This window comes from Euprymna scolopes, chromosome 43 (genome assembly GCF_053919585.1).
Source record: "Euprymna scolopes isolate OS-2025 chromosome 43, ASM5391958v1, whole genome shotgun sequence".
NCBI lineage: Eukaryota > Metazoa > Mollusca > Cephalopoda > Sepiida > Sepiolidae > Euprymna > Euprymna scolopes.
This window is the reverse complement of record NC_136524.1, coordinates 37,111,111-37,139,091: the sequence shown is the minus strand read 5'-3', so window position 1 is coordinate 37,139,091 and position 27,981 is coordinate 37,111,111. Positions and strand designations below refer to the sequence as shown.

The window sequence follows — 27,981 nt, the reverse complement described above, 5'->3', positions numbered from 1 at the left end:
GTTGGGTTTTTTTCTATCTAATTAGGTTGAACTCTGGACTTGCACTGAAATCTTTTAAAGCATTTGCAGCTTTCTTTTTTAAAAGCTTCACTCTTTTACATTCTGAACCCTTCTCTCAATTATTCTCTATTTCTGACTGCAGATTCTCTAATTTTAAGAATTAAAGAAAATGTTCATAAAAGACAAAAACGATGAATTGCTTTCATAGAGCCCAAAGATTTGGAAGGAAATATTAACACCCTGATCCACATCTACAGAGATGCGACTCAGAGCACTAGTTGTTGCCTAGACAGGGTTCTTAATTGACTTTGAAATCTAGCGAGGGAGTTATCTCTTCTTTTTTTTTACAACCCTCCTTTTTTCACAGAAGAGATATCACTATCGTTATTTTCATGGAAGTTGCTCTGCTGAGCATCAAAACATTCACAGCAAGAACTCGCTTTACTACCACAATAGAAATAAAACAAAAAACTTTTCTTTCTTCGTCTGTTTGCCTAGCATCAGGCAAAATTTCCATGAACAGAGCGTCTTTGCAAAAGCTTCCTCTACGCAGAACACATTTCTGCAGGATTGCTAACCTGCAGATTACAACACAGTCATCTTTAAATCAAATGTCAATAGATTCCTGTGAAAAAAAACAAAACAAAAAAAACGCCCCGCCTCCACAAATAATTAAACTTTGTTAATTTCATTAACCTTTCCTAGTCCTTTTTTTTTTTTTTTTTTACATCGGCATTACCGCTTATCAAGGCCCAGAGGCCACTCGAGGATAAGGGTTAAAGAGTGTACAGTAGTCAATTGGACAATATAGTAATCACAAGGTTTCTTATTTTATAACTGACAATCACTCCATCTTAACCCTTATTCTCAAGTGGCGTTTTGGCCTTGATAAGTGGTGATCCATTAGGACAAATATAAAAAAACAAAAACATGGGACATTCGAAAACCATTTATTCACACTTATAAAAAAAAAACTTTATGTAAAGAAAAAAAACAAAGGCATTATATAATGATAAAAAGGTAAAAAAAAATTGAATGAATTTTAAGTAAGAAGAAATTTATTTTAGATGCACGACTTTTCTTTTTATTGACGGAAGTATTAAAAATATTTCCCCAGCATTTATTGGGCTTCTTTTTTTTTTTTTTTTTTGTCAAAAAGTATATATATATTAAACTTTAAATTCTTTGAATAAAGACCATATTGAGAAGCAATGGGAGTATTAGCCAACTACAAAATAAGAAAAAAAAAATATTACACTTGGTTTGAAATATAAAGAAAATAAATTTCCAATCTGAGTTATTTATTGAGTATTACAATTTTGTATTACAAATCTGAGTTATTGATTGAGTATTACAATTTTGTATTACAAATCTGAGTTATTGATTGAGTATTACAATTTTGTATTACAAATCTGAGTTATTGATTGAGTATTACAATTTTGTATTACAAATCTGAGTTATTGATTGAGTATTACAATTTTGTATTACAAATCTGAGTTATTGAGTATTACAATTTTTGTATTAGAAGCACAATTTATTTACATTATCGATTTTGATGATTTTCTGACGCAAGAAGTTTGCCTGCATGACAAAAGTCTGAAAGCTTCAACGTTTTGTCGAACTCTGGAATCTTTCTGCCAAACTCAGGAATCTGCACGGAATTTCAAACAATCCTTTATTTACTCCACAGGGGGTAGCATGCTCTTATTCCGCCACCCATGACTGGATAGAGGTCCTGAGTAATTTGTATTTTTGGTTGCCCACACCTTCAGAAGAATGTCACTTTTGCAACTGAATTTTTCCAACCATTTTTCTAACCATTCTGCCATGCGCCCTTGTGGACAATTCCACCGAAATGTTGCCAAAATGACACTCAAGATAAGAACTGTAATTCAAAAAATCTAAATAATATGAATAACGAATCCTCAACTCGAAATTTCAGAAACGTAGCTTCAATATTTATCTGAGGTTTGAGCATGAGGAATTATCATCATCACCATCACTATCAACATTGACATCATCATCATCATCATCATCATCATTGTCATTGACATCATTACTATCATCTTTTTACCACCATCATCATCATTCTCTTCATTACCATCATCATCATTTTCTTCATCATCTTTACCATCATCACCATCATCTTTACCCTCAGCATCATCTTTACCATCACCCTCATCATTATCTTTACCATCACCATCATCTTTACCATCACCATCATCATCTTTACCATCACCATCATCATCATCATCATCTTTACCATCACCATCATCTTTACCATCATAAGCATTATCATCGCCATCACCATCATCATATTTACCACTGTCATCATCTTTTTTACCATCGCCATCAGCATCATCATCACCACCCCTCTTCTGCATATTTTTGTAAATGGTATAAGAACCATTCCAAACTATTTGGATACCATATAACGATTCTAATATGGCTAATAGCATAGCCGGGTTCTATCACCTATAATGTCGCCTGCATATAAAAACCTGGCTTCTGTTCAACATGCCTGCTTAGTGAACCACATATTTTTTGGACATCCTAAAAATAAAGAATTATAGAAAAAAAAAATTGCATATTCAGGAAATCAGAATCAATCCATAAGGATGCGTCCATTCAATCTGTCTGCTTAGTGTTGAAGATATCAGTTCAAACATAAACGTGATGGACAAACTGACAGACAAACTCAGCATTTTTACATGGAGTTGCCTGAAAATGCTGTTTCAAACTCAAGTTTGACAGACTGGCAGTTTCAGAGGAAAACATGATAGACCAACAACACGCTGACAGGCAAAAGAAAATTTTATTTAAAAATATTTAATGGAATTTGTTCTGTGAAGGGATTTTTTTTTTTCCCCCGTTTTTTTTTTTTTTAATATTGATTTGGAAAGATGGTTGAAAAGATATATAACAAGGAAAAAAAAAATTTTTTTTTTCCTTGATATGCCTAGCGTTAGGTGAAATTTCCATAAACAAAGCTTCTTTTCAAGAGCTTCCCTTTTGTAGAACGCATTACCACGTGACTGCTTCCCTGCAGGTTACAACATCGTCATCGACAAGTTCAATCTTAACAGATATTTATTATAAACTATTCCTCCATAAGTAATCAAACTTTCTTCATTTTATTCATTATTTTCAATCCTCTCATAATATTCTTCACCATTGAACTAAAAATCATTTTGTTTCATTATTCTCGAGTGGCTTTTGGCTCTGGTAAGTGGTGGCTCATTATTAAATAAATAAATGAGTACATACCAACGAAAATGCAACTTGAAACCTCAGCATGAAAAACTGATGAACCAAGCCTCTTTTGGAGATGTGTGGACGCATGTAAAGATAAATTTTATCATTATTATTATTAGTGTTGGGACGATTAACCGGAATCAGGAATCGAAAAATTCAGAACTTTTTAGGGTATTGGATTTGGAAAAATTTCCGCCTATTTTCTGATGCCAAAAAGATATTTTTGTTAATTCTATTTATTTGTTCCTTTTTTGTGCAAAACTTAATTTTCCATAACTCGTATTAATGGTTAGATGATAAATATTTATTGATTTTTAAACTAACAGTACAACTAAAATCTATAAACTATCCCCCACAAATGTATTTCTATGTTTGGAAAAATATATACATGTTGATTTTGTGGTAAATCCGACATTTTCTGCTAAAAATTTAAAAAAAAAAAATTTTTTAATAAAAAACAAAAACTATATATTTAGTTATCTTTAAAAGAATCAGATTCGGCAATTGTATCAGAATCGGGAATTTAGATCAGAATAAAAAAAAAATTTTTAAATGTTGTAATCGTCCCCTCACTATTATTATTATTATTATTATTATTATTATTATTATTATTATTAATATTAATGATGATTTAATTAATTGAATGCTTTTGTTTTCATCCTCTTTAAATTCTGTGTTCTTTCATTCCCTACACTGGCTTCTTTTTTATTTTCCTGCATGGTTTTATTCAGCTCCCAGGAAAAGCGTAATTCCAAAGGAGCCCGTTTCTGGGAGAGTTACGAATATACCAAACAAGGATAAAATAAAACCCACTATCACAAAACAAACGTTGAGTAAGTTTATGCTATTAACTGCCTGCATTCGCCTCTGTTTTGCAAATTAAACTCGCATGACCTTCCCTGCCTGTATTGTTTTCAGAACTAACCGTAGCCTTTAGATTTTAGTAGTTTTTATTATCATGTATACCTTATTCTTTGCTCCTATTATCTTACATTGAAACCAATGTTTTCTTTGTTCTATGTTAAAATTATAAGAATTTTCTTACACATAAGCAAAAGTGATTAAGAAAATAAAACTAAACAAAAACAAAAAAAAATCTCCTTATGAAAATACTAGCGTTAAAAAACTTGAAATTGTAGAGCTTTGTAAAAAAGTAACCCATTAAAATCAAAAACACGTTGATAATACAAAAAGGTTTGTTAGTGTTATTGAAGTCAGACTTTTAAAAAAAATTTTAAGATTCTGAGGTGGCGGTTGTAAAATTTTAGAAATCAGAATAAAGCATTTAAACTATTAGCTCCAGTGCTGGTATTAGTTTTTAAAAAGCAAAAATTCCATGAGCAAAGTTTCTTTCCTAGAACTGTCTGTCTGTGGAACACAGTATCGCAGGGCTGCTCCCAGCTGACTATAACATGGTCATTTTCAAGTTAAATGTAAACAAGTTCTTGTTGGGCTATCCTCTTAAATAATCAATTTCTATCCAATTTCCACCATTACTGAAATGTCTATCTCATATCCTTGAGTGACTTCTAAGCCTTTATAAGTGGTAATCTATCTATATAAAGGCCAAAATGTGTGTGTCTGTGTATGTCTGCCAAAAACTTTCTACATGCATGTCAGACTGTGACAAAATTGGTATTGTTTTAAAGCTCTGTCTCTCGGACAACAAATATCTAAAAACTGGCCAAAAATATTCATTCTTTCACCATCAACTGGGCCGTTTTTTACAAGGATGGGGTCGTTTTTTTTTTTTTTTTCATCTACATTTTTGCAAAGTCATCATACACCTTGCAATAACTAACCTTAATTTGAATGGCAGCGGCATTGTGTGTCGCGCTGGCTGTGCGGTCCTAGCAGTTACCCTTTTTTTTTTTTTTTACCTTTTTCTCCTTTACCTTACAGGTTCAAGCCTGCCTATTACGTTTTTTTTATAACACTTCTCTCCACCCGGGTTGCCTACAACCTCTAATTATATATTTTTTTTAACTATTTTTTTTAACCACCTCTCCACACCCAGGCAACTTTGGGTAACCCCTCCCCCCCTCCGCTAGCCTCTTAGTAAAAAAAAAAAAAAAATTATAAGCCAATACTTATTTACAGCACGTTTAAAAGTAATAAACTTGACATATTCTTTGATTCGTGAAGACCACCAAGAGTAGTTAAGCATCTGTGTCGGCGGGGGGGGGGTGAAACCACTTAAAAACCTGCTGAGAAGTGTGTCATACAAAAATATGAGCAGGGCAACCTGGCATTACCCAGAACCATAAAATGCTAAATAAAAGAATTTAAATAGTGTGGGTAACATCTAAATCCAGCTATACCATGCTTTTTTACCTCTTCAACCCCCGCCACAAATCAAATAGAAATTATATAATTTGCGCAAGATTGAAATCTTGCGCAAATAATGACTATGTAGTTTTTTTTTTTGTTGTTTTTTTTTTTTCAAATTATTACATAGATACGTTGTTTCCTTTGAAAAATTATTACATAATTACATAAAAAAAAATCCAGAAAAGGCAGCAGCCCTCCCCTCCTTCTCCAATAAAAAAAAACTTACCCAGTTGACCCTCAAAGAATTTTTTTTTTTTTTTTTCATAAATTTTAGATATTATATATCTGGGGCAATGTCAGTCAAGACAATATCAACTTTTTGGTGGTTTGTTTTGTACTTTTTTTTTTTAACTTTTAGCTGAACATACAACCATATGTACAAACAACTACACTTTATATTATAGATGACAGGATTTATCTATGCCTGCAAGTAATATCTCGAAAATATGCACACAATCTTTCTAATATATATCTGAGCATATATGAAACCGCATATTTAACAAGAGATGTAGAGGCATGTTGGCAGAACTGATCTGTTGGGATAAGCAAACTGACCACATCACAACACTACGCTGGACAAAATAAAAGCAGTGGACAACAATGTACCATCCCTATTTACTTGCCCCACCCTACTCATCCCCACAAAGGCATTAGGAGTTAGTCACAAGGTTGGTTTTTAATGTAGAGAAAATCCAGCCCAACAAGAAGGGAGCACTCTGTATTGGGACAAATCTAAAAAGGATTTCTCATTCTTCCAGCAAGAACAGAACCGGTAAGGTGTAGTATCAAAACAGATACTACACTCTGATCCTGGTCAAAAGTCCAGAAAATAGGTTGTTTCAGGGATTAAATAGAAACAAGGATAAGACTTCTGAGTCATACTATTTATATATGTAACCATATGAGTAAATGAAATAAGTCGACTGCCTCATAATCATGTTATCTGTTACTCCACGCATGAGAAAAAGTAATTTCAACAAAATTGTAGAAATGTCAAGAGGAGTAACTAATTTTTGTAATTGCTATTTTTTTTTTTTTTTTTCCTAGGCTATCACTAAGAAATCTTTTCAATAGATAATGAGTTTGTTCCATCTGAGTAATAGACTTCGAAACTTTCTACAGAGTTATTCCGGAAATCGCGTGGACTAGTTGCTCTACTAAGACTTGATAGTCTAATCTACCCTACTATCTAATCCATAGTGTGTTTATACTTTTCCAGAGATATTGGTTAAAGTGACTTTTACAGCCATCATGGAACATGTAGACACTTTGTGTTAGTAACCATTAATTATAATAGACTAGTTGTATTTACCTAGCATTGCCCGGATTAAAGGCCCAGAAAAAAAATAATTCAGAATCTAATCATGCCTACATTTTTTTCTAAAAAATTTTCTTGTAATAGGCTTTTAAAAATTCATTAAAGTTTTTCCTTGTTTTATTTTTCATTTCAATAAAAATTCAATTAATAGTGAATAAGAAAGTTTGGTACTCTTGCAGGATTTTCTGGGCAGTTTACATAAAATGCTGGAAGATGTTGAACAAAAGTTTTGTCATGGGGTGGGGGGGGGTTGCAAACGCTAGTCAACTTTTTTTCAATGAAAAATATTATTTTTGTTATAATGAAAATAATTTAATGAAAAATTAATTGAAACCTGAGAAAATATTCTTTTTTGTTACAAAGAAAATAAATAACTGCTTAAGAAAATTCAAATAAAATAAACACTAATTTTTAGGTAAGTTTGATGAATAAATATTTATTTTTTGAATGACAACTGAAAGCAAACAAGAATTATTTTATGATTTAAAAAAATATTTTTAACGATTTTTTTGTTCAAATCAAGATAAATATTTATTATTATTATTATTATTATTATTATTATTATTATTATTATTATTATTATTATTATTATTATTGTTGTTGTTGTTGTTGTTGTAATAATAATAATAATAATAAAAAAACAACCAATGATACAAAAAAAATTTCTTAAATGACATACGCTACGATTTCATTGGCTCAGCATTTTGGAATTTACATAAACTCAAAAGATTCTGGCAATCACATAGTCTTTATTCTAAATAAGTACCCAAAATGTAAAAATTCAGTGTATATCTATAGGCAATAAAAACACACCACACACACACACACTATCTTGTTTGATAGTTTTATTAATAGTTTTTAATAAAACATCTTGTCTAAAAATACTTTATGATTAATGTATATGTTTAGCTTAGAATTTCTTACGGTAGATTTGAATTTTACAATACTTTTCGTTAAAAGCCAAAATGTTCCAATAGGTGGCTGATGCAATTAAGAGAACATTGGTTACATTTTTTTTTTTTGTTTTGTTTTTTTTTCTGGTAAAATCTATTATCACGGACCAAAAACAATAACTTGATTTGGTAAGGTGTGTGTATGCATGCACTTGTTCTTTTATTTTAGCTGGGGGTTACTGAAAGGTACGTTTTTATTTTATTTAGTTAAAAAAAAATAAAATGACATATTTTTTCATATGTCCTTTATTAACCCTAAGTTCGAGGATGCAATCGAAAAATAAAAACCCTAAAATATACTGTTCCTATATATACTGGAATAAAAGAAGATGCTTAGGCATTATAATTAGATGTCAAAGAAGGCATTTTAAGTAAAAACACTATTACATACTTACATGTCACGTCGAAATTAGTGAAATTTTTTTTTAAATTATGTAAAATAATCAAGTAAAAATATAATGACAAGAAAAAATAAAATTTATTGAATAATGCAGTTATTCTTAATCTATTGTGGCCAATTCTATATGACAAACTGACTTATTTCCCTTTTTCATTACAATTTTGTTGTCTAAAATTAGAAAATGGCAGATTGATGATGATGATGGTGATGATGATGATTTCGATTTCAATTTCAATTTCTTTATAAGAAAATAGTTCAAGCAAATATTCTACACAATTATTTTTAAAAAAATAATTTTTGGAATTTTTAATAATTTAAACATGACACATAATTATGTAATAGTGTTTTTACGTATAATGCATTTTTATTTTTTTTTTTTTTTTAGATATCCAATTATAATGCACAAAGCACTTACAAGAAAATAATTTTTCTTTTAACTCGTGTTTCAACTAAAATTCTTTAGTTGATTGAATCACCTCACAAAATTGAGTTATCGACTTTGGCTTGTGATAAAAAAATATTTTTACCTTTTTTTTTTTATATGCCTTTATTTCTAGTTCTTCCTCCAAACACTTTTTATTAGAATAATTGATTCTAATTTTTTGTGTGATTATATATTTTTTTTTTACAATTTTAAATGTAATAAAAAAATGTAATTTTTCTTTCTTTTTTTTTTTTACAATTTTAAATGTAATAAAAAAATGTAATTTTTATTTCTTTTTTTTTATATTAATAAATATATTTTTATTTCAATAAACAATCAATCAATAGTAAAAAGAAAACATAAGCATACAATCAAGCGGTAATATGTACATTTATTTCTAGTTCTTCCTCCAAACACTTTTTATTAGAATAATTGATTCTAATTTTTTGTGTGATTATATATATTTTTTTACAATTTTAAATGTAATAAAAAAAATGTAATTTTTATTTCTTTTTTTTTTTTTTACAATTTTAAATGTAATAAAAAAATGTAATTTTTATTTCTTTTTTTTTATATTAATAAATATATTTTTATTTCAATAAACAATCAATCAATAGTAAAAAGAAAACATAAGCATACAATCAAGCGGTAATATGTACATAATGTAGAAATGAGGAATAGAAACAAGAAGTCTTAGACGTTGCAGGATAACATCATAATAGACATGGCATTGTCTTGAATTTTGATATCAAACAACTGTAAAAAATAAGATATTACTTAACCTTATAATAAATTTATTTTTGAAACTAAGACCATTTTTAATTACAAGAGTTCTTTTAAAGTTTCTTCACGCATCAGGCCCTTTTTTTGCAGAAATCAATGATCATGGTTCACACCACCGCCCCTTTACATTCAAACCATTTCACCATAGTGTTCTTTACAATACAGTGTAGGTTAATTAATTAGTTAATTAATAACCCTTGATAGTTAATTATGAATTTAAAAAAAAACATACCTTGTTAGTTTCAAATAATATTCATATTGGAAGTCATATCAACAGCTGACAAAAAGATAAATTAATTAACATGTAACATGTTTTTAGTTTTACGCACACAGGCGCAGAAAAGAAAGATATGTCTGCTTTTATTTACATCTTGAGAACAAAGAGACCAATTACACGTAAACACTCGTTTATATAAACAAATGAGAGATACCTCTGAAAGGACTAAATGTTTTATACAGAAAAATTAAATGGCTGCAAACAATTATTGATCTTTTTTACCGGAAAGAGATATGATGCATAATTAGTAAAGAGTTTCAGGATCGTTCATGAAAAAGAAAAAAAAAATAACTAAATTAACAAATAATGCAACAATTTTTGATTAATCAAAATCAAAAAAAAAGTCAACGAACCCAAAATCATTAGTTAATGTTAAAATATGAAATTAATCTTTTCATATTTATTTTAAAAATTATCTTGTTAGTGCTCCATGAAAAACCTTTGCCCTGCTCGAGGGCTTCATGGTGTCCTGAAGTTTGGGAAACCCTGTATTACACTACAGCCTTACATTCATTAACCCTTATCCTCGAGTGGCCTTTGGGCTTTGATAAGTGATGACTACTTTGTAAAACAAAAAAAAATCAATATGTGATAGTGGACGAAACGTGGATCCACCACTTCACTCCGGTGTCAAATCGATAGCCAGCTGAGTGGACAGCAGCAGTTAAAAGCTGTCCAAAGAGATGAGATGTGTAAACCTTAGCAGGCCTCTTTATTTAGGACATGCAAGGTATTTTATTTATCTTTTACTTTGAGAAATGAAGAACTATCAATGACAAATATTGTATTGCATTATTTGTATGTTGAAAGGAAGAAATCGACAAAAGGCAGACAGAGATGAAGAACAAAAGTGCTTGTTCACCAAGGCAATGCACCATGTCACACTTTGATTACAATAATGGCAAAAGTACATGAATTGTATTTTGCATTGCTTGCATGCCCACCCTATTCTCCAGAGGTGATCCCAAATGACTACTGGCAGTTTGTAAACCTCAAATGAATTCTCAAAAAAAAAATGAATAAATAAATAAAATAGATTTGACTACAATAAAAAGAAAAATGTGATAACAGAAACCGAGGTTTGTTTTAAGGCCGAAATAAAGCATTCTACAATAAAAGCATCGAGTTAATGAATCAAGTCAAATTTTGTTCTAAGGGTTGTTCTTATTTAGTCCATAAATCTTTTAGGCCAAATTTAAGGCAAGGAAATGATTGAGCAATATGTTAAATAGATAATTTGAATAATTATTTGATTCATCAGATATATGCCCTAATATCTAAGTATGGTTATTATTATTATATAATCTATTAATTATTGTCTTATATATTATAATTATTGAATTTTTTCTCTCGTGTCTAAGTAGTTTCAGAAAACAAGTCTTTTTCAAGGGATTTTTATCAATTGATTTATTTAAATTTCAAATCTACTTGAATTTTCAGGGTGTCCAAGAAAAAGATGACTCAACAGTAATTTAAGCTTGCGAGATTTTTGCCAATGAAAGTTTTCATTATAACTTTTTTTTTTTTTTTTACATGTAAAAATACCTTGTTTTCCTTTTAGAGATTAACTTTAGGCTTTTACCTTTCAAACACAATCAAAATGTAATCGGAAACTTATAAAGAAATTATAATAAGCCAGCTTTTATAATCATGGGTCCTATAATCTAACCCCATTTTTGCTTTTTATTTTTTTAATTTTTTTTGCATAACTAGTAAATATCATATTCCAAAAAATCACTTAAATTGATTAAGTAGTTTTATTTTGATGAAGAAAATCATTATTTTTAAACGATTGATTGAAATTCATAAGCATTACAACATCGATCTCATAAGTTTGAAGTATTGTTGAGTTATCTCCCTTTATTTTCTTCTTAGCTTGTTGTCAAAATGGTCTTAATGTTTACCTATGTCATTATTACCTAAATCTATTGTTTGGATACCATATTTTATGGCAAAAGTATAAGTTTTATAAAATTTACTTTTTCTTTTATTATACTTGTTTTTCATGCAACTAATCTTCATTTCTCCATTTTATTCATCGTATTAAATTCTTTAATAGCATTTAAGTCACTAACTTTAGCATGAGCTTAATTTTTTTGAGAATTTCCTAATTTATGGTAATTTAATTTTACAGTGTTATGGGTTTATTTTCGCCTTTACTCACAAACAGCTTATTTTTATCCCCCCCCCCAAAAAAAAAACAACGTTTTAGTAAATACTTCTTTTTTGTTTTTTTTTAAAAAAAAAAAAAGGTAAATAAAGAGAAGGTGGAGGAGTTATTTCCTTTTGTTAAAATTATGATTGCATGCTTATCTCCCTTGCAATTTTCTCTCAAACTGGAGAACTCCATATTGGATTTTCCAAATATAACAGGTTTTTATTCACCATTTGCTTATATAAATAACTAATTTTATTTATTTATTTTCCGAAAGATGATTTTAAGTAAAAATAAGATTTTGGAGTATTGTGAAAACTTGTTTCACCAAAAATAATGAACGACCATACATTAGGAGATTACCCAATTTCTTCACAGCCTATTTTTCTCCTGCTAAAGCTTTTATCTTAAAAAATTATATATACTTGTTTCTTTCTCCAACAGCTTCTTTTTATCCATTCACTTTATCTTTAAAAGTCATCAGTTTAAGATAACAAAAATACTTGTATTTCTTTTGACACGCAAACAATCCTCGATAAAAATCCAAAGTAGTTAAGTTGAGAACTCTTAAACAAAATAAAAATAGATTAAATAGATAAAATAAACGCCAAAAAATGACAAACATAGGAGAATTAAATTATCTGCTGATTCATATACCTTTAACATGTTGAAACTAAATTATTTTTTTTATTTCCAATAGTTCTTTTTATGAAACACAAAAAAAAAAACCTACAAAATTTTGCTAAACTTAAGTGATTAGGTAATATAGAGTTGTTGGGGGAGAAGGGTCTTGTCATTCAGACTTAGGGTTAGTGTTAGGGTTTTTTGGGTTTTTTTACTACGTTTTCAACATGAAGTTAACAAATTGTCTCTAAATTTTCAGCAGCCATTTTATTTTCCTAGTATCAGACAGAATTCATTAGAAATAAAAAAAAAAAAATCATTTAGCAATAAAATAAAATCTTGTGAACATTTTCCACACATTAAAAGTATCTAGGTTGGTAGAGAATTTACTTTTCTACTGCATTTGTTATTAATTATTAATTGATTTTTATTTGATTTTGATTTTTTACGAGTTCTCAATTGTTAACTATTCTGGACTTTTACCTGATCCTCAGTTAATCACAGCAAATACGTTTCTAATTTTTTTTATTAGGCAGATTTGTAGTTATTGAGAAATGTTATCTCAAGAAGAACCAAAATATAACAAAACAACAACAAAAAAATGACTGATAAATTTTGAGTTTACAGCTTCTAAAATATTTCATTCAAATAAAAGCCAAAAAAAAAAAACAATGTTGTTTATATTTTCTTTTTCAGATTTGTATATGTTTGTATAGCTATAAATCAATGGTGCATTCAAAAAATTCTTTCATATTTATGTCAGGAATTCATTACATACTTTTTCATTCCTCTTGAAAATTGTTTATCTTGTTTTTTATTTGTTTGTTTTTGCTTTTTAGTTTTTTTTTGTTTTTTTTATAATTTTAGTAAATTATGACAATTTGGAAAATAAAAATTTTTTTGCAGAGAATAATGGCGCCCTAAAATTATTATTTTTTTTATAAAACAATGTGAATTATTCAAACGTTAGACCACAAAGAATTATAAACATTTATTTTCAACAAAAACAGTTTTAGATTTATTTTTTCAGCTATTTATTAAACTTTTTTTTATTCTCAAAATTCTGATTTAAAACGCATATCACAACCAACACGTTATCACATGATTGCTTCCCTGCAAATTACAACATAATCGTCTTCAAGTCTGATGTCAACAGATACTTGTCATAAAGCGTCCTCATAAGTAATCAAATTTATACCTATATCATTTATCGTTTTTGATCATCTAATAATATTCTTCATCTATTTCATTAACCTTTATCCTTGAGTGGCTATTGTCCTTAATGAGTGATAATTCATTTAAAGAAAAAAGATTTTAAAAATTGGTATAAAAAGAAACAATGATAGGTAAGTATATGAGTTTTATGCTTTAAAGATGTTCAAATTTGTTATAATTGGAATTTAGAAATTTGAGACCTTTATTTAATGGCAAACTAGCAAGGATACCTTATGCAACCGCTGACACTTTTTTAGTTTTTCATCTGGTTAAACTCGGAAATCTTTATGATACATTTGAGAATCTATACGGAATTTCGAACTGAACCCTTTATTTAATACATATTGATTTAGTTACTAGCAGGGATTGAACGATGATCAACGAATGTCCACACTTTTGATATTTTTATTGCCATGGAAATTGGTTAAATCGCCAGTTTTTCAATCAAATCTATTAATCGTCTGCTCTAATCAAGGACTCACCACAGTGCACTGGGGGAGGGGGGGGCTTCACATGCCTCCCCACAGCGATGCAATCCACAATATGTAGTAGTCTACATTGCACTGTAGAGAACCTACTGTTGATTTTTATAAAATTATTTTTATACAACAGCTTGAATTACAGTTTAAAATGAAAAAGTTAAGTATCATGGTTCAGTTGTGCCCTAAGCAGAAACATTCATTTCGAACGTGCCCTTGTCATATCAAAGAACATACTGTTGATTTTATATGCCGGGCCCTTCTGCTTTTGTAGTGATAAAACTTCTCAAATGCACCTGTAATGTTAGACTATAAGGGTGTTACATTTCATCCTTTTTAATTGGATTTTTTCAATTATCGAATTTTGATGCTTATTGAAGGCATTCCAATACAAAATATATCTATGAACATTCCCAGACACATAAAGTACATGTGTGTGAAATAAGGAAAAAATAAAAATTAAAAAAGTGCCTTATATATATAGTCTTGGATGTTTTTTAACCTTTAAAACTATATAAGAAAAATTTTATTTTTATATTTTTTTATCATTCGTTGGAAAACTATTTAGTCAGTAAATCATTTAATCACCTGCAATCACTGCATCAACTTGCTCTCTCTCGAATTCACTTTAGTACTAGTGCTAATTTAAGGGATCACCAGTTGTTTACAATTAAACGCTATTTTGGGGATTTAAAAACAAATCAGTATATTACATCATGATTACCCAGCAGTGTTGATCAAACACTACCTCCCTTAATCACAAGAACAAAAATGTTCCAGATATTGGATCTAATTACCTACTCATAATTAATTTGACTAACCTATTCATGTTACAAAAAAATATCTTCCTTACCTGTGAGAATCGTCCCTGTCTCCAAATTCAAAATGGACATATTTTTTTAATTTACCAGTGTTATATTATTAGGGTTAATCATACTTATCTCCCCCTACTATTATTAGTACTTTATATACTTACATTCTTATTAAAAATATATAATAGTTATACACACACACACACACACACACACACACACACACACACACACACACAAATTTATCATTTTTTTTAAATAATACATTTTATACATTACTAATATAATTTTGGATTTCCTTTATTAATATATTCTGGTTAATTTTATACGATTCAAAAGCATCAGGATAACGAACAAATGCTTTATTTAACTGTTTAAATATTTTAGTTTTATCCCCAACTTGTTTTATCATCCTTGTTACTAAGCTAGAAACTGAAAATATAAAGTCTATTAATTTTAAGGTAACGCGATCTATTCTCAAAAACTTTGACATAATAATTTCATAAAACATAAATACAGGGCAGGTACTATCTTTGTACAGCATACAAACTATTTGAAAAGGGAAAGAGTTTCTTAGCCGAATAATGCAACAGTTAAAAGCTCTGACTGTTGTTTGGGCAGTCAATCATTGATTTTTATTAAATTTAGAAAAAGGATTCCGAACATAAAGTTTAGTATGCTTGATTTTAATCTTTGTAATAGAAAATAAAAGTGGTGCAAAAGTGTTCTATATAAGGTATTCATTTTACTGTTTTACTGTACTAGGTAAGGGAGGTGATCTTGTAGCTTTTTAAATAAAAAAAAATCAACGTTTTTACCTTTTTATTTATTTATTATAACAATTTTAATATTTTATAAATAATTTTTTTTCTTTTAGTGTAAAAATGATTTTCAATTATTCTTTAAAGAAATAAAAACGGATGTAATTTAAAAAAGATAAAAAATATTTAGTACTTATCCAGAATATGACCCAACTTCATGTCGGCATCTTTCAGCATGGTTATGTAAGAAACCAGGAAAAAAAAGCCGATATAAAGTACTGCTAGAGATGATAAAATCAAAACACTAAAGACAAAACTGTAAAATAAGAAAATAAGTGTAATTATATGAAAAACAATTTTCTTCAAGAACATATCGAAAAAAAAAATTTTTTTTCAAGAAAAGTATACAAAAAATATATGATAAAAACATGGCTACAACTCTTTTTCAAAAAAAGTTTTCCAACAACTTTTTTTTCACTAAACCTTTAAGGAAGGTTTGTTTTTTTTACTCCACACCATGGACTACAGCACTTTTTAAAAGTTTGGACCAGATTATCATATGTGTTAAAACCATTATTTCTTATTTCTACAGTAATATATGCCAACACAATTAGCCAATCAGAAATCAGTTGTTAGCAGACAACAAATTTCAATGCTGACAACTGATTACTGATTGGCTAATTGTGTCGGCATGTATAAAAGTATTAGTGTAGAAATAAGAAATAATAGTTCTAACACATCATAATCTGGTCCAAACTTAAATCCTATCAAGCTTCTTTTACTTCTTTCAAAATTGCTATGACGCTAAATTTGAACAGTTGTCTTTATGTGAGTTATTGAATAAATGCTAAAGATTTAATTCATTGAGTTAATTCAACTGTCTCAGCTGGGGTGCTGTAGGTAAGTGTTATTGTGCCAATATTACTTTTTGCTCTTCATCAACGACCTGCTGACATTAATGGGCAATGCAACATCTCATTTTAACTGTGATGACCTGGCTGTGTTTCGAAGCTCTTATGTCAATGACACATACATTTCTGTGTCATACATAGACCTCTACATAGCGCCGACATACTTGCAGTCGCTGCTCGTTTTTGCGTCTGCATAGATAGGGGACTGGGGCATAGTGTTCAACCCAGCAAAAACAGTCGTGCTATTGTCTTCTAAAGATATCTCTCCTGTTCCTATCCATGGCGGAGTTGATTTCAAAACACATTTGTGCCATTCTCAAAATACTATAACTATCAGAAAGTAATAATATCTAGCAATCTCAGTTTGATGACCACTTGTTTTATATAGCCAATCGGGTTAATAAGAAGTGTTACTTGTTGTGTATCCTGAGCTACCAAATTCCTCATGAATGGCATTTGCCGACTAGGTTTTACAAGGCAGTGATTCACCTCCACTTATAATATGGATCCCTAGTGTTTGCTGAAGTTAGTAAGGTGTTTTCTGATTCTCTTAGGCATCTACGGCGTCGTACCATCAGATATATACCACATATTCCCAGTTCCCAACCAGAACTAGCGCCCATCCTTACAATACTGTTTAAACGTTGTCTTAAGGAGAATTGCTTCCCATCTCCCTGGAAAATCTCATCAGTATGGCCTGTATTAAAGAATTCAGGTGATCGTTTATCTCCCTCTCAATACAGGCCAATAAATCTCTTGTGCGTCATGAGTAAGTTGCTGGAATCTGTGTTAAATAGAGAAGTAATCAACCATCTCAGCAAAAATAACCTTCTTAGTGACACACAATATGGTTTCTCTTCTGCTAGATTTACAGCAGATGTGCTTAGAGTTATATCTCATAGGATTAGTGAATCTCTCGATGGAGGCTACCTTTCTAGGGCAATTGCTCTTGACATATCAAAGGCCTTTGATAGAGTATGGCGTAAAGGTTTACTTCACAAAATCTCCAGCTACGGTATAGCTGGAAATGTCTTTTCAATTATTAAATCATTTCTCTCTGATAGGTTCATAAGAGTAGTGGTTGATAGGCAGAAATCAGAAGCTCACAGTATTAATGCTGGAATCCCTCACGGGTCCATCCTAGGCCCAACTCTTTTCCTGATCTACATTAATGATCTTCCAAATCACATCCTTACATCATTTGTAGACATTTATGCTGATGACACTACTATCTATGGTAGTACATCTAAGACCGTAAACAACCAAGTTCTCTCCGATTCTCTCTCCTCTAATCTTGAGCACATGGTACAATGGGGAAAGAGGTGGCTGGTTATTTTTAATGCATCTAAAACCAAGCTTTTATCTTTACATCATCAACGCTCTGATCCCCATCTGGCATCAATTGAAATGAATGGCTCTCATCTTGGGGAGGTCCCATGTTTTGACAAGCTTCTGGGCTTGACGTTTACTCCTGATTTTAAATGGAACACATACATTAAATCCGTTGCCAAGGCCGCTGGAAAAATGGTGGGATCCTTCTATCGATCCAGTAGATATCTCACTGCTGATGCAATTCTCTATCTATATAAGAGCCAGGTACGTCCAAGGATGGAGTACTGTTGCCACATCTGGGCAAGAGCTGCCAGAAAGGACATCCTGCCTTGATAGAGTTCAAAATAGACTTTGTAGCCTCACAGGGGATGCCCTTTTCTCTTCCGTGCAACCTCTTTCTCACAGAAGAGATGTTGTGAGTTTTGCTTTATTGTTATTTTCATGGCAGGTGCTTGACTGAGTTCCAATCTATGGTTCCCCCCCCCTCACCAAATTTTCACAAGAAACACCCGTCCAGCAGAAAACACTATCAATAATTACCCCCACTCTTTATCTGTGCCTAAACCTAAACGTAGATTCCATGAACAAAGCTTCTTTCTTAGAACTGCACGCCTGTGGAATTGTCTTCCGTTTTCCTGCTGAGTACAGTCTAACGTAAATAAGTTCTTGATGAGGCGTTCCATATAAGTTAACAAATTTACCGAATCTCCATTACTAACGATTACTATATTGTCCAATTTCTACTGTACACTCTTTAACCCTTATCCTCGAGTGGCCTCTTGGCCTTGATAAGTGGTGATGGCTATGTAAAAAAAAAAAAAAAAAAAAAAGTATAGGTACTTGTACAGTTTAGTCAAGACATTAAAAAAATGAAAATATCGAAAATGTTTAAATTGTATGTATCTGTTATGGAATGAAGTTCTCCGAAAAAAATTTCACTAATTTCATCAAGCATTTTTTTTTTTTTTTTTTTTTTTTTTACAGTGAAAAAACAATTTGTTATGATACCGAGCAAAAGGTTTGATTTTTAGGAAGAAAAGCTAGTATTAAAGATGGGGAGGGAGTGTCGGTGCTTTACATGGAGTTATCTCCCGTTTCGTTTCTAAAATTCAAATAAAAATTTAAAACAAATCAAAGATGTCTGCCTTCAACGCGCTCTCATGAAAACGTGTTTTTCTGCTGTAAAAAAAACAAAAAAACTACTCGATCAAATTAAGTGGAAATTTTTTTTCAGAGATCTTCATGTCAAAATGGATACATACAATATAACTGTTTTTTTTCTTTCGATATTTTCATTTTTTAATGTCTTGATTAAACTGTACAAGTACCAAAGTATATGATCTGCTTGGATTAGACCTGCTGTCTACTCGCCAGAATATAACAGTTGCTTCTGTGGCTTACAGATTTTTTCATGGTTCTTGCCCCACCACAATGCTTAAATACCGCCCGATGCTGTGGCTGAACAGACCAAACCTGCAACGATATACATTCACATTAGACCCTCTGCATAATCACACTGGTGTTTGCTCAGAGATGTACCAGCAATCTCCTTTGGCATTGTGTTCTGCGTGAATGAACCTGTATCACTGTCACATTTTCAAAGTTCTGTATTAGCTAACTATGGTCATCTTCCTAAGTTTTATGCATCCCTTAATTAGCTTAGTAGCCTCTATCTATTGCTTACAGTTTTATGACCATAGCTTAATAAAAGAAAAAAAAAATGAAATTGGATAATTCTCTGAGTTTTAGTAATTACAAAAAAACATTAATTTATTTTACAGAGTGGACCCACCCACCCGTCTCTCATATATTGAAAGGAGGTGGGAGGAGATGGACTCCTAGAGCCAGTATTATGTGTTTTTAATCTCAGTAATTCTTATGCCCTTCCATTCCACTTTGGTATTCAGCTGGACTTAAGAACTTATTTTCTAGACTACTTCTGATCTCACCCCCCCCTCACTTCACCGCCTCCAAATTAGTCAGTTTTGACCTTTGAGACTTTTCCTTAGTAAAATCTGCTTTCGGCAGGTCCCACACTTTTGTTTGTTTTGTTAACTGCTAAAATCAAAGAAAAAAGATTTTCTACTGACTTTTTTAGTTTTCCTCTCTTTTCTATGCACTTCTTCTTCTTCTTCTTCTTCTTCTTCTTCTTCTTCTTCTTCTTCTTCTTCTTCTTCTTCTTCTTCTCTCCCATCTTTCCTCTCTCTCTATCCCATCTTCCTCTCTCTCTTTTCTTTTCTCTCTCTCTCTCTCTATCCCATCTTTTCTTTTTCTCTTTATCCCATCTTTCTTTCCGCTCTCTCTCTCTCTCTCTCTATCCAATTTCCCTTCCCCTCTCTGTCTCTTTACCATCTTTCCTCTACTTCTTTCTTCATCCAATATTCGCCTCCCTCCTTCCCTCCCTCCCCCTCTCTCTCTATCTATCTTTATCCCATCTTTCTTGATTTCTTTATTTTTCTCTTTTCCTCTACCACCTTTTCCATCTTTTCTCGTTATTCTGTCTTCCTTCTTTCTTTTTCTCTTTCTTCCTTCTTTCTTTTTTTCTCTCCCTCTCTCTTTCCTTTTTTATATTCGTCTCTCTTTCCCTTTCTCTTCCTCTCTCTCGTTATTTTTTGCTTCTATATCCCTCTCTTCTTTCTCGTTAAGAAATTTCTCTGTAAATTTTGGCATTTGTTTATGTCCAATCCATAAGATATTCTTCTCTTCATACTTCTTCACTGATCAAAAGTTCGTTACTCTCTTTTCCTTTCTACTCACAGATTTTTAACCCCCAACACCAACCCTACAGTTAACCCGATCCTATGTGCATTCAACTTTTGCACCTTCACTTCTATGTCCAAATCTTAACTAGACAGCACCACGGTATTGATTCTACTGTATCATACAACATAAGATTTCAATTCAAACTTTTAATAATGACTGAAAAAAAAAGTATTAAGATTTTTCTGGAAAAAATATCTGATATATTCCACAGATATTGAATTTATTTATTTTTTTTTTTTAATTCTGTTGGATATGTATCCAATCTACTTACCAGATATATACAGAATGTCTCAAGAAAATATTTTTTATAAAAATGTACTCACACTTCAAATAACAATAAATCCTTTATTTATGAACATAGAGTGTATTGGAATAGCTCCGAATGCAGAAGACAAATATAATTGAAGAATCATATTCGCGAATGTTCAAATTAATGACCACTATTGTCCAGACAACGCTGATAGCAGTTGAAGTGTGAGTACATTTTTTTAAGACACCCTGTATACTATTGACTACGTACTTAAATTGATTATACTGTTTTAAAAGAATTTCAAGCCAATCTCGATGGCGTTCTTTCCTTGGATTATTCCATTTGCAACTCTTTTACAAACGGCTTTGATCCATTTCTCCCTCGGTTATATTTTACTTTCCCTCCTGATCATTGTTTATTACTTGGTCATTGGATTTGATACTTTTAAGGATGACAGGCGGACTTCACCATCGTACTCTGTCACTGGTAGGATTTTCTAAGTATTTGAAATGTTCATGCGAATATATATATATATATATATATATATATATATATATATATATATATATATATATATAATATATATATATTTGTTTTTACATAAGTAGTAATATATTGTTACACGTTCATGAGCATGTTTTGGTCGGCTAGTTTTTAGAAACTAGCGACCTCTTCAGGCAGTCTTGCCTATATGAAAGCAAAATTTGCTTTCATATAAGCAAGACTTCCTGAAAAGGTCTCTGGTTTCTAAAAACTAGCTAACCAAATCATGCTCATGACCGTGTAGCAATAGGTTACTGCTTATGTAAAAACATATATATATATATATATATATACCTTGCTCTACTTCGGTATTGAGCACTCTTGTATTATGGTTACCTTATCTCTAAATAATAACAACCTAAAAAAAAAATTATATATATATATATATATAGAGAGAGAGAGAGATGGAGAGATGAAAAAGGAACAAAACAAGTTATATGTTCATCAACATTTCGTCTTTATTTCAAGACTTCCTCGGGATGATTAAATTGAAGAAAATAAAATACCAGTACAATATTTGAAAATATACTTGTTGTGAAAAGGATGGCTTTGTTATATTTCAGAACAGAAAAAAATCTTTGGCATTTCTGAAATAAAACAAAGGCATCTTTTTCACAAGTATATTTTCAAATACTGTACCGGTATTTTATTTTCTTCAATTTAATCACCCCAAAGAAGTCTTGAAATAAAGAGGAAACGTTGATGAATAGATAGTTTGGTCTGTTCCTTTTTCATCTCTCCATCTCATTGGAATATTATTTCCTTTATTCTCAGCATGTGGGTGTGTGTGTTTTCTTTATTTTGGCAATCTCTATCTATATAAAAACAATTATGTTTACTTATTTGTACATTTGCATGATAATTAACCAATCACTATACATTTTTTAACACAGCTGCTAAGCATACGGGATACAAATGTGGGCTATATTAAGTTTAATTTATGTTGAAAGAAAGTAAGTAAAAAGAGTGTGGAAGTCCTTTTGTGAAAATTCAGATATCTCCAATATTTGTGAAATTTTAACAACAAATATTGAAGACATTAATTAATAAATATTCCTCAGATTTCATGATCTGTAGTCATTAAGAACTTATCAAGCATGATTTCCTGAACTTTAATTTCTTAAGACTTTCTTAAGCTTAAGCCTTTAATTTTAGAATCGGATTTATTTTGCGTTTCACGCATGAGTGCACAAACCTCCTAAAAAATATTAATTTGCAGCACAAAAAGCACAGAGTAATTGATGAACATCTTCTTTTTTTTTAAACAAAACAACGAAATGGTTTATTTTGAAAGAAGAAAGACTGTTTCTGAAGTGAAAGAAAAGAACTTGAAGTGTCCTCAGGTTGTCCAGTGGAAGTCTTCAGTGAAGCAGTTGCAGCTTGGGGGTAATCAGTAAACAGAGAGTGAGAGGAGAAAGGTCTGTCTTCATTGGTGGTCTAAGCTTCTCTGTTGGCTAGTTCCTGGCAGGAGTAATTAGTTCCTTAAGAGACATATAGGATCAATGATCCCTATTAGCTGCTCACATCAGTCAACAAGGGGGGGCATTAATCCACCAGAGAAAATAGTATGTCATGGTGACTGCTACAAAGTAAAGGGTTTTGATCAAGATTGGAATAAGGATTCCAGAGATAGATATAGTAGAATTATATTGTGATTTTTAATCATTGTAAGAGGACATAAACTCTTGTATTTTAATGGCAGGTTCATTTTGAATTCTCCCATATTAAAAACTAACTCATGTCATATTCTGCTTTTTATAGGGAGAAAAGTAAATAGGGATTGAAATTAAAATTAAGTAAGCATGAAAAATGTCTTCATTCTATTTATGTTGCTCTGCATTTCCGGGTATAGTAAGTAAGTACTTCCTAACTTCCGGTGTAGCACTACCGGAAGCAGTGACAAGTCAGATCAGCTCCTTCACTTTTATTGTTCTTCAGTATTTCTATTGGTGAAGCGATTTATTGAAATAAAATATAAGAAAAGGACATTATTGAAAATAATACAATAAAAAATAGCAAAAGTCTACGGATAAAAATTCTTTATTTGCACTTTTAAATACAAAATTAAAAAATAGGAATTTTTATTTTATTTGAAATTTTTTATAAGAAACTAGACTAACCGTGATCCGTTGGGTCAGTATATGCTATATCTAGCTATGGAATAGTGAGTATACAGAATTAATGAATATTGCATGTGCGGAAACAAACATGGCAATATAGAATACGTTGGATAATAAAGGTATTTACATGATTTCCCTTAGATTAAATAAAAAATTCTTTATTTATATACGAGGGGTGTAATCCATTGAAAAATTTCTTTGAAAAGAACAAAAAATACAAGGAGGGGATGTGCATTGTACAGGTCCCTGTACCCTGTGTGTGTGTGTGTGTGTGTGTGTGTGTGTGTGTGTGTGTGTGTGTTAACAGCCTTTAAAATATCAGGAAATAATGATTAATTGATTAAGTAATATTTAACAGTGAGTACTTTTCAAAGGAAATCTTAAAAAAAAAAAAAAAAATTTAATGAAAAATAGCCCCCCACCCCACACACACACGTTTTGAAGTGTTTCTACATATTTTTAAAATGTTTGGAACTTATGATCCCCTCCTATTCCGTTCCCTCTTTCTGTACCCCCCCCCGCTACCAAACTTGAAAAAATGCTAACGATTAGCCGTCTAGATTACCACTACGTGGCCAAGTGGTACACATTTTATGATAGATTTATATATATATATCTCCGATTCTAAATTGTTAATTTTTTATTATTTTTTTAATCCTTCTATTATATTATTTTTACAGACCGTTGAAACGTATTAGCCAAAAAAAGATTTTGATTTCTTTTTAGGAGGTAAACTACGTTGGTTTAGATCATAAAAAATACTAAATATATTTTTTTTAATATGTAAATTGATCAAGTAGTTTTTTTTTTTTTTTTTTTTTTTTCATTAGAAAAACATTTTTTTTTTTTCATTAGAAAAACGTTTTGAAGTGTTTCTACATATTTTTAAAATGTTTGGAACTTATGATCCCCTCCTATTCCGTTCCCTCTTTCTGTACCCCCCCCGCTACCAAATTTGAAAAAATGCTAACGATTAGCCGTCTAGATTTAAAAAAAAAAAAAAAATTAAAAAATATGTAGAAACACTTCAAATCGTTTTCAATAAAACGATTCCAACTTACAATGAAAATACAATTAAAATAATCGTTTTGAAAATTTGGGATGCCAAAAATGTACACGGTTTTTATTATCTTCGATTTCATATGGTTTTGCTTATGTTAGAATTCTTAAAAAAGTAATATACAATAATGTAAGCAAAAAAAAAAAAAAAAAATACAGAAAGGAATCATTCGTAAAATTCGGATGTGAAAAAAGCAAGCAAAAAAAAAAAAATGAAATACAGAAAGGAATCATTCGTAAACTGCCGATGTGAAAAAAGCAACAAAAAAAAAAGCAAAATATAAAGCAAAAAAAAAAGCAAAAGGCATTTACGATTTTGTTTTTATTTGCATATTTTAAATGCAAAAAAATAAAACTTAACGCATCTTTAATCACACAATCCGACCTCTGCCCTCGTGGGGAAGCAAGTGAATGATTTTTTTTTTTTTTTATCTATTCTATTTTTGTAATACATAAATATAAAATTTAATTAGTATTTTAGATTCAACATCCACTACCAAATTATGAAAAAGAAAATGTATGTGTATTTTATTATTTAAAATGAAAAAAATAAAAAATAACAAGTAAAACACTTAAGCGGAACGATTTTATTTATTTCTAATGCAACCAAATTTTAAAAATTATTTTCAGTTTTATTTATTTAGTTCAACTCAGCTTTGCTCGGGCCCTATTTACCGTTAATAACTTTATATGCTTATGTATATATTAAAAAGTGTACATATGTAAGGTAATGCCTTTGAAAAGTTGCTAAGACTGCAGAGATAAAATTTTCTTTTACTTTGACCCTAATTTTGACCTCTTAGCATTTATTGTTTTGGGCTCAAATCAAATTAAGATGTCTTACCCATATCCAAGTAATCTACATCTAAAATTTCAAGTGTTTAGACCCAAAACTGTCGGAGGAGTTGGTAGGGTCTGCAAAGGTCAACTCTTTCAACTTTGACCTCGTGGCAGCCAAATTTTCGCCCAAAAACTGATTAAAAAGTTTGCTGAAAGTCCGTATACCCTTTATGTAGAATTTCAAATGTTTAGACCCAAAATTGGCTTAATAGTTTGCTAGAAACCGCAAAGGTCAAATCTTTTGAACTTTGACCCCTTGGAAGTCAAATTTTCAGCAAAAGAAAAAAAACAAAAAAACAAAAAACGATTAAAAAGCTTGCCCTATGCCTGAATACACTTTATATAAAATTTCAAAAGTTTAGACCAAAAATTGGCTGACTTATTTGTTAGAGACCACAGAGATCAAAATTTTTTTTTTAATTTAACCTCAATTTTGACCTCTTAACATTTATTGTTTTGGGCTCAAATCAAATTATAAAGTTAGATCCATGTCCAAGTAACCTATATCTAAAATTTCTAGTGTTTAGACCCAAAATTGGCGGAAGAGTTTGGTAGAGTTTTTAAAGGTATAATCGTTGAACTGACTCCTTAACAGCCAAATTTCTGGCCGAAACCCGCTTAAAAAGATTTTTCCAAATCTCAATACCCTGTATGTCAAATTTCGAATCTGTAGACCGAAAATTCAGAGTTATTTGGTAGGGAAATGTACACAGGCTGACAACACAGACATTTTCACTTTTATAGATATACTAGCATTTCAGCCCGGCGTTTCCCGGGTGTTTGGATGTGTATATTGAGCAATAAAAACAAAAAAAGTGGTGGTAGGAAGGCAGGCTTGAACTCGTACCGCGAAGGAGGAAAAGTACGGTGAAAAAACCTGACATCTTTGCTGTTACGACCACCACCAAACCTGAAGTGAGTTATGTTTAAATTAAGGCTAGACAATCTAAAGGAGAAGATAACTTTCAAAAATATCGGCAGAAAAAGTGACCTCCCCCTGTAGAAAAGTGCCTAGTTGAGGGTGAAGATATTAATGTTTTAGCCAATTTTTTGATATTTGTTGTATGAAAGGTCGAAGTTTAAAACAACACTGATCTTGGTAAAATCCGTCGCCTCTGTCGAAAGTTTTAGGCAGACATGCAAACATACATACATACATAAATTTATATATTGGTAACTAAAAATTTTCGATCCAAACTGATGAAAAAGCTTGCCCTATCTCTGAATACCCTTTATGTAAAATTTCAAATGTTTAGACCAGAAATTATCTGAGTAATTTGATAGAGACTGCAGAGGTCAATTTTTTTTAACTTTGACCCCTATTATGACCCCTTAAAATTTATTCTTTTGGGTTCAAATCAAGTTATTAAGTTAGATCCCTGTCCAAGGAACCTATATCTAAAATTTCAAGTGTTTAGACCAAAAATTGTCGGAGGAGTTTGGTAGAGTTCTCAAAGGTCAAATCGTTAAACTTTGACCCCTTAATCGCCAAATTTCTGGCCGAAAACCGATCACATCGATTTTCTCAAATCTCAGTACCCTGTATATCAAATTTCGAGTCTGTAGACTAAAAATTGACAGAGCTATTGCATAGGGAAATGTACACACACACACACACACACACACGTTCACTTTTATAGATATTTAGAAGATAGATTTGTATTCGTTCTGTTTATGTTAGAAGTGCAGAAAAATAAAATGTATAAAGTTATTTAAGAAAAAAGACGATTGTCCATAAAAAAAAGGTTTTTATGGCTTTGTTTTTATTTATTTATGCATCCACATTCGCAGAATTTTTTCAAACTGGAACTCGTAAACTGAATGGACGGTTTCAACACGCAAGCAAGACGATTTGAGTTTTATTTTATAATAGAAGATAAATATATGTTTATGGAATTACGAAAGTAAAAATGTTTTTTTTCTTCTTTAATTTTAAAAATTATAGTTTTTTATTTAAATTTCTATAATAAATATATGTTTATGACAGCATAAAAATAAAATTATTGAAATCAAAACAACAAATAATTTATATGTGTGAGAGAGAACCTCTTTCCCACAGAAGAGACGTTTCGAGTCTGTTTCTGCTTTATTGTTATTTTCATGGTAAGTGCTCATCTGAACTTCAATCTATGGTCCCCCCCCCTCGCCAAACTTTCACGAAAAACACTTGTTTAATCAAAAGCACTATCAACAATTTCCCACACTCTTTATCTGTGCCTAAATCTAAATGTAGATTCCATGAACAAAGTTTCTTTCTTAGAACTGCATGCCTGTGGAACTCTCTTCCGATTGTCTGCTTTCCAGCTGACTACAATCTGATTGTCTTCAAGTCCAACGTAAACAAGTTCTTGATGAACCGTCCCCCTAAGTAATCCA

At 30.8% G+C, this 27,981-nt stretch overlaps 1 protein-coding gene across 4 annotated transcripts in view; it reads left to right on the top strand.

The window, feature by feature from the left end:
• Positions 1-27,981, top strand: part of LOC145268294 (uncharacterized) — a 672,998-nt gene that overhangs the window by 548,244 nt on the left and 96,773 nt on the right. For 2 of the 4 annotated variants that reach the window (XM_080123703.1, XM_080123704.1), the window contains exon 9: positions 3,987-4,088. The exons of the other annotated variants lie outside the window; for them this stretch is intronic. In XM_080123703.1, the coding sequence (XP_079979829.1) occupies positions 3,987-4,088 (102 nt within the window). The remainder of the gene's footprint in view (positions 1-3,986; positions 4,089-27,981) is intronic. 4 annotated transcript variants of the gene reach the window in all.